This window comes from Crocodylus porosus, unplaced genomic scaffold, assembly GCF_001723895.1.
Source record: "Crocodylus porosus isolate Cpor-Errol unplaced genomic scaffold, CroPor_comp1, whole genome shotgun sequence".
In the NCBI taxonomy this organism is placed as follows: Eukaryota; Metazoa; Chordata; order Crocodylia; family Crocodylidae; genus Crocodylus; species Crocodylus porosus.
The window spans coordinates 814,356-822,994 of NW_017728938.1; the positions used below are offsets into that span (position 1 = coordinate 814,356).

At 44.2% G+C, this 8,639-nt stretch overlaps 1 protein-coding gene across 2 annotated transcripts in view; it reads left to right on the forward strand.

The window, feature by feature from the left end:
* Positions 1-8,639, forward strand: part of LOC109318280 (inter-alpha-trypsin inhibitor heavy chain H3-like) — a 101,766-nt gene that overhangs the window by 22,893 nt on the left and 70,234 nt on the right. For both annotated transcript variants that reach the window (XM_019547422.1, XM_019547421.1), the window contains exon 2: positions 6,698-6,718. In XM_019547422.1, coding sequence (XP_019402967.1) covers positions 6,698-6,718 — 21 coding nt within the window. The remainder of the gene's footprint in view (positions 1-6,697; positions 6,719-8,639) is intronic.

Here is an 8,639-nt window from a genome sequence, read left to right on the forward strand (position 1 = left end):
CATTGGTATATAGGCATTTCAGGCCTTGCAAGATTGTGTGTGGCGCCCCCCCCCCCAATTAGGGAGACTGTCTGGGCCCCTGTTCCTTACCTTAGCACGCCTTGCCTTTGTCACCTGTCTTGCTCAGATGGTATCTCCTCGTTTTCCTCGGCCCCTTCCCCCGGCGAGGCTAGTTTAAAGCTCGCCGTACGAGATCAACCAACCTGGAAGAGAAGACACACTTGCCTTTAGGAGAGAGATGAAGCCCATCCCACCCCAGCAAGTCCCCTGCCCAAAAGCATGGGTCATTATCAAGGAACCCAAGGCCTGCCTGGTGGCACCAGCTGCATAGGCGCTGGTTGACCTTGCCAATGCAGGCCTCGTGTCGCCATTCCTGCCTACTCACCAGAAGAAGAGAGGAAAATACCACCTGCACCCCCGTCTCCTTCAGCTCGTCTCCCAGAGCCTTGAAATCCTTCGTAGTAGCAATTCAATTCCCATGCTCTAACACCAGAGATGCCTGTGTGTTCTCCAATGGAAATGTGCAGACCAGGGATTGCTTTGTAGTTGAAACTCATGATATACTAGTAGAACTTGCTTAAGCCAACTGGAAGGTGCAAGAAAATGAGTTAAGTCTGCTGCCTGTAGTTGAGTACATACCAGTGGAAGACCTGGGTGCTAAGAGGCAACAGGGAAGAGGGCAGATCTTTGTCCAGCCCAAGCGCTACTGAGGGTGCTAAAACCAGTGGCCAGGGGACCAGAGGGAGGGCCTTTGACCCAGGCCCACCGAGGGTGGTAAGAGCACCCAGATTTACACATTTACTTATGTATTGACTTAGTTATTTACAGATTTATGTATTTTATTTATTATGTATTTATTACATATTCGTTATGTATTTATTTATTTACAATTTATATATGTATGAATGTATATATGTATTTACGTGCAGTCAATACTAAAATAACTTTCTAGCTTAAGTATTGTTAGTATCCTTTACAATTATTACTAGTATAATTATTAATTTAATCATTACTGTAGACAGAATTACTTGGGATAATTGTCCTCATAAGGTACAAGAGAGCACAAACATTAGGAAATAAGCACCTGGTCCAGTCCGGGGTCCAGCATCTCAGATCTTTGGGTAGCCACCAGAAGAAGGCAGACAGACAAAAAAGGCAGATACATGAGATACTTTGATTATAATCATTAGGAAAAAGAGTACCCTAATACCAAAACAAATCTAATTATTTTGCTGAACCTACTGGACAAAGTGAACAGACAGCCATTTCATTTCTCATCCAGCACCCAGAAATGACTGTGCTTCTTTGTATCTGAATGGAGAGTATACCGAGCACAAGTAGTGAAACACAGTGAACTAAAAAAAAATTGGGTATATAAACAAAAAATAAAAAGGAACATTGCACACATCATCTTTGAAAAAAGTTAATGAAGTGTATTTCAGAAAGTTGCTGCTTGGACTACCTCAACATTTGTAATTCTTCTGCATTTTTAAATCTTGCACACTGTAGGCCAGGTGGCTGAGCAGCAGACAAGCCTGGAAGTAGGGCGAACAACACAGCATAGGCTGTTCGTGTCCTAAACAGAGACAAAGAATTGTAATCATTGGTAATACTGGCATGTCATATATTACACTGAAATACTAATTTTTAAAATTAATAATTTTTAATTATTTCAAGTGCATGTTTATTTCCTTATGTATTCACACAATACTATCCCTTTGTCTCTATTTAGAAACTGTCTATATCACGGTGAAGAGAGGCTTAAATTTTATACATACACTGCTAATGGTGAATCATCAATGGCTTTTTCAGTATTATGAATCTAAGCATATTACAAGTAGCTAATAGGCACCTAGCAGTGACATTGCCAGCATTGCCACTTGAGACAGAAGCATCAGGCATCCCTCTCAGCCTTCGTGAGTGTGTCTTCTCTTCTGCCTCTTGTGGCTGGCAGGAGCAACATTGGAGTGTTGTTGGGAGGGAAGGAATGTGTGGGGGGATGGAAAAACTCCAGACAGGCTGGTGCTGGACTGGAAAATTGTGTGAAAACTGGGGCAAAAAAGCGCCAAAGCCCTGTGCAACAAATAGGGGGGAAAGACTTGCAGGGGGGAAGCCACTTTGGGTGTACGTGATGTGGAACGATTGTGGTATCCTGATGCCAATGCCTGGAGATGCTAGCAAGCTAGATTTGTGAGGGGTGGCAGGCAGCTGCTTGCGGAGGTTGTCACGAAAAGATTTCACAGGCCCCTTGCTTTAAGTGCCCAGAAAGAGCATGGGGGGTAGGGAGGAGGGAAATGCTGGAACAGGCTTGGACGGGGGGAAAGGGGGACAGGCAGCCCCTTTGGGTGGCCTACAGTACTGACCCCCAATGCCAAGCCTGACTTACGAGGGGGTGCCAGGCAGCTACTTGTGGAGCTTTGCATGAAAAGATTTCGTGAAACCTATGCATCAGGTGCCCAGAAAAAGCTGGGGGGGGAGGGGGCAGAAGTGCAGGAACAGGCTTGGGGAAGCCCCTTTCGGTGGATGCCTGCCTTAATTTCTAGATTATATATGTAATTTAAAAGAAGGGTGGATGCCTGCCTTAATTTCTAGATTATATATGTAGTTTAAAAGAAGCACAACAAACAAGGCAAAAATAGTCAACAGATATTATTTCATTAGTCCTATAGTCAGAGTCGACCCTAATGGGGTGCAGGGCCTGGGGCAAATCAGCCTGTGCAGGGCCCCCTTAACACTGCATGGGGCCATGGTACCCCCGCAAAGGGGGTGGGGGGGCCTCATGCTTCTTCTGCGGCACAGGGCTGAGCTACCAACTCCAGGCAGGCCCTTCAAGAGGGGCTGCAGCTGCTTTGCCCAGTCTGTGGGGCCCCCCCAAAGCATGGGGCCCAGGGCAGTTGCCCCGATTTCCCATACCCTAGGGATGACTCTACCTGTAGTCATTATAGTAAAGTATATGTCTCTTATTCAGATGCATAAAATAAAATCTAGCCTTCTTGAGGATCTTGACAGTTCCTCCAATACTTGACTGTCAGTCATTTCTACACCTAAATTAATACCATACTAGAGTTAAAGTACAGCTAAAGCCAAAAGCAGTCTGTAAGGCTATGAAGTAGAAGAGAGACATTACGAGGGATGGTTAGCAAACAGTAACATTGTAGAATAAAGGATAGTTTGAAGAGTGGGAATCGAGACCATTAAAAAGGATAGAGGGTCATTACCATCTTGTGTGGAGAGAGAAAAGCACAACAAACAAGGCAAAAAATAGTCAAAATAGTTAACAGACAAAACCTTGTCTGGGGAGATGTAGCTGGGGGATGGTCCTGCTTTGAGCAGGGAGTTGGACTAGATGACCTCCTGAGGTCCCTTTCAACCCTAATTGTCTATGGTTCTATGACTAGCAGGAATCAGGGAGATAATGAGCTATGAAGTCAGATTACTCTCTCATCCTGGCTTAATAGACATGATGTTGCCCTTCCCAGGCTGTTGGTTTTAAACTTTGCATGGACCAGGAATGAAAGTGAGGGTGTAGCTAGCTGCACCACTACATCCCCTTTGGATCCACCCTTGAATTTGCTCTTGCTCATACTTTCAGGTGCCATATTCTCCCCATGCATTCTGTGCAGCTTCCAGCTACCTTATTCAGCATTGTCAATTCTACTAGACTGCAGAAACATTATATGCCACTGAGTATAAGTTCTATGATAAATCTAGACAAGTTTAGGCAATTATTTCAGGACTGCTTACTAAGTTTTGGTGAGCTGTTGAGGGCTGCAAGAGTAGCCCTGCCCCTTGACAGGTCCCCCATGCTCTGATTGCCATCCTGAGACCAGTAGTTCTGTCCCTAACCACTGACCTTTACGACCATAAGTCCCTCTCTTTGTCCCCAGAAGTACTCCTTTGGGGAGTGACAGGGGTGGGGTGGGGTGGGGTAGGGAGAGAGTTTGCCATCTTGGAATCAGAAAAAAACCAACAAATCACATGCTAAAAATCAAGCCTCTACTATAACACATTTTAATTTTATTTAAAAAGAAATCTGTCCTGATTTACAAGTTTGCATAATGTTTACAGTTGTGATTGTATAACTGCTCAAAAATAGTCTTACTCTGATATATTGTGGGGTGGGGAAGGTGGGTGGGTGTGGGGTTAATGGGGTACAGGTATGGGGTTTGTGGAGAGGTGTGGCTGTGCGTGGGGGGAGCGTGGGCAGGGTGCAGGAGGTGTGTGGGCAGGGAGTGGTTGGGTGTGACGGAAGGTGTGATGTGGTGGGGGTGCCCGCCTACACTTCATCCATGGCACACAGCCCCTGTCACCAGCGGCAAGCAGTATGTCCTCAGGGTGCTCATGGCCCATGCAGGGAGAGCCCCCTTCGGCTCACATGCAGACCCCAGGACTCAGCCAGCACTGTTTTAAGGGGGGGATCTAAGTGAACAGTACAATGGAAAATGTGAAGCCATCAGCATAATGAAGATCCAGGAAGCAGTAAGGCAAGAAGCTTTTTGTGATATATTGATCCTGATTCAACTGTCAGTAAAGTAGCTTCATTTATTTAACATTAATTAAAAGACTTTAATAAAAATTGAAGTAGATCCTCAGACAGCAAGAGTAGTAGGACAAAATGGTTGTGTTATACAGGAAGTCAAACTAAATTATCAGAATGGTGATTTATATGGCCCTGAAAAGAGCTGTTTACGTTGACATTTCTTTTGTGGCCACGAGTTCAAAGATTGAAATCCAGCTCCCAGCATGATGACGTTCATTATGTTTTTGCACTTAGTGGGGAAGACTGCAGGCAGTTTGTCGTCTTCCCCATTAGAAAGGAGCAATGATTTGGATAGACCAGAGAAGGAAAACAAAAGATTATAGTTATTAAGATTAGAAATTAGATTTTTTTTTTAGTAGTGGGATAGTTATGAAGGGGTGGTTTTGTTGAGTACAAAAGTCATTGAATTTGAGAGAACGAAAAGAGAAAAGAAGTTGGAAATGGAGTGGAGTTTCAAAAGAAAAAAGGCAGAAAAGAGTATGGATGATAAATTAAATTTGGAAAGACTGAGTTAGAAATGGTAGTCGGGCACTTGTGAATACATGTGAGAGAGAGACAAGGGGATGTGAGAAAGGACAGCGGTAGATATAGGAATGGAGGCAGCAGTTGAAATTACGAGTGTAATGATAGAGTACGTAGAAAAAAACCTTTTAGCCAGGATGAAAGTATGTCCTGGTAACTAGGGCCTTAGTGCAGGATTTAAGAGACCTGGTTTCTAAACCCTGCTCTTCCATAGACATTATCTATACTTTTGGACCAATCTTTTCTGTGCTTCAATTTCTACAACTTAAGACAGAGGTATAGCGAGGTATAGTGAGGATAATTCAGTTAAAGATTGTGAGGTGATATGATGGTAATGAAAGCCATATATATTAACCAAAGAAATTAATATCACAGTATCTTTGCTTCAGTGTTTAGTGGAGGGTGTAAATATGAGAAGTTAACATTGTTTAGAGTGTAACCAATGAGACGTGAAGCCAAGAAAACTAAGGAAACTGGAAACTTACTGGAACTCATTTTGGAATGGTATCCATCCCTGAACTGTGATGTGTTTTTGGAACCACTGTTTCAAAACAAGTTCTAATATTTGCATTCCAAACTTTGTTGATAAAGCTTTTTTTTTATTTGCACAGCCCACCTACACTTGGAGCAAATTTACCAACTTTTTAATAATTAATTTCTACAGTCATTTCTGCCTACAGCCTTTCATCTACTGCAATGGTTCAGTTGGAGTACTGCCACTTCTGTGATAGTTTGTGTGAAAACTGTGACCCTTATGGGCTGAATTAGTATAAAGTAAGGACAAGTAAGCTTGAAATCAAATGGGAATACATATATATCTAACAATTTGGGGGAGCCAACCTTGCAAACCCCATAATCTAAAGCCATTTCCCCAAGGGAGATTCAGTTTATTTGAAACAATCAAATTGTTTGTAGCATGGAAAAAAGACACCTAAAGAATAGGAAAAGTTCCCATGCACAGAATTTCTCTTAAATCATGCCACTTCATGGGCAATATTTCCTTCCCCTGCAGAAAAGAGGTTGAACTCCTTGAATCTCAGGGCACCGAGAGGTTTCTGCTATTTCTGTTCTCTGCAGTGAAGGGAAGTTTATGGCCCCATATCTGTATGCAAATACATTTAAGCTTATTAAAAACTGAAGACAACCATCCACTACTATCTAAAAACCATGGGAATACTAGCAATTTTAGAATGTTGCCGGCATTTAAAGGTAATTTAGTTTTTCAATAGACTTGTATCCCCACCCTCACCTCCTTTTCTTAAATTGTATGTATTTATTTTTTGGTCTGTCTTCTTTGCTCCATTTTCAGTGTCTCCTATGCAAAAAACAAAACTGCAATGTTCAAATTATAATTTAGCTTTCACACCTATAATTATCCCACCTAGCCAGAATATCTGTGCCATTTGGGATTTTATAAACAGAATAATTGGCCCTGATCCTGAATGCTTCACTCATTCTTCTTTTGAATTAAGCACTATTAACTCATTATGAGTGCTTATGTGAAACCAGACCCACCCCCCTATCCATAATTACCTAGACATGGGAGTGCATCTGATATCAGGACATAATAATGAATCATACCTTAATGATGAATCATACCTTAGTAATGACATCTTTTTCTTATTCTTTTTACAGAAGAGAAATGCTGATGATGTGGTAAGTATTTTCCATATTGATTAGGTTTATACCAGATGCTCTAGCTGCAGTGATGCATTCAAATTCCCCATAGTCAAATAATCACTGTTTTCACAACTTGTGTCATATTAAAGCAAGCACAATGGGTGGACTCCAATCTCTGTTGTGCACATAGATGACTGTTTTCTGCCATGTACCTAGGTGGTTTTGGCCCTATCTCTGTACTGAGGATGGACAAGTATGTATTAGGGCTGTGTGAAATTTTGGCAGCTGTTTCATTTCAGAGGTGTTTCAGCCCATTTCAGCACCCGAAACACCAAATCTGAAATGAAACAGAAGGTTCCCAGTGCTCAGGGCTGGGGGTGGGGGAGGAGAAACAGCATATAAGGCTCTGTGTGAAGCCTTTTTCTGCCTTTTGTGAGCTGTCTGTTTGGAAGCAACAGCATGTGAAAGGTACTGGCTGGCTGCAGTGGCTGGCTTCCTAGTAGTAGGTCTCTTGCTAGTCTGTGTTCTTGGAAAGGATTGGATACACCTTTCCAATATATTACAGATAGAAGATACATTACACATAGAAGATATATTACACACACACACATATTAAGCAGATAGAAGAAGATACATTGTACAAAGAAGATACAATACACACATACACACACATTTTCCAGCACAGCAAGCATTATGAAGTGTACTGAAAAGGCAGGCACCAGGTCTTCTGGCAGGGGAGTTAGAAAGGGTAGGGAAAGAGCTGCAAGTTCCCTCTCCACCCCCCTCCAAAAAAAAAAAAAGCTTAGACACACCCTCTTCTCTAGCAGCCAGGAGGCTTTTGCTGCTAGTGGCTTCAAGGAGGTAGGAGCAGTGTCTGCACCTGCCCCACCTCCATTAACATGAGCAATAATAATAACCCCCAGCACCACCAGCATGACAGTCTCTTCCACCCCAATTTCAGTTTCCAGCCTCAGCCTTCCAGTGCCAAAGGAGGAGCTAGATCTGAAACCAGGGGAGCTCAATGCCATAGCCAAAGTAGTTATGGGGAAGGAGGGGGAATATGGGTTTTTGCTCCACACCCCTCAAAGTTCCCCTAGAGCCAGGTCTCCTTCTCCAGAAAGCACCTTGGAGGAGGTTAAGATTGTGGAGGCAAGTGGCTCAGCTGAGTCAGCTCCTCTTGCTGTTGTGCCTCTACCTGCTGAGGAGGGGGATAAGACAAGATCTGCACCTGTACCCCAGAAGCGAGGGGGTAGTGTAGTGTGGGAACATTTTGAGGTGGCAGATGATCCCAAGTATGCTATCTGCCTCCACTGCTGATGCAAGACCAGCCGGGGCAAGGACAAGAAACACTTCAGCACCATGGGGATGCAGATGCATATCAGGAGGCACCACCCCCTTGCCTTTGCTCCTCCTTAAGCCTGGCACCAGTGGGAGCATGCCCAAAGGGAAGTCCCCTCTCGCTCCAAAGCTCCCATCCCCCAAGAAGCAGAGGCAGACCACCATGCACCAGTGGGGGAAAGGTGGAGGGAAAGGGGGGGTGCGTTCCCAAGGCAAGTGAGGTCACCCAGAGCATTGGGGAGATGTTTGCTCCTCTTAGTTGAGTGGCTAGGGTTCAGGGAGCTCATGGCACCAGTGGCCCCATCATCCCCACCCATACGCACCACCTTCAGCAGGATGGTGGTGCCCTCCCTGTATGAGGCATGCCGGGAGTACTTGAGGTAGGAGCTGTGCAAGACAGGTCTGCAGGTGATCTTACACTTCACCTTGGACATCTAGGGCAGCCAGGGTGGAAACCATGCCTACGTCTCCCTCACAGGGCACTGGTGCGATTGGTCAGGCCGTCAGTGAGCTGTTCTTCAAGCAGAAGTGATGCATGAGTCCCGCATGGCAATGGAAATCATGGAGGCCATGAATTCTTAGGTCAGCTCACAGAGGCAGTGAGGGCTAAGGATGTGGT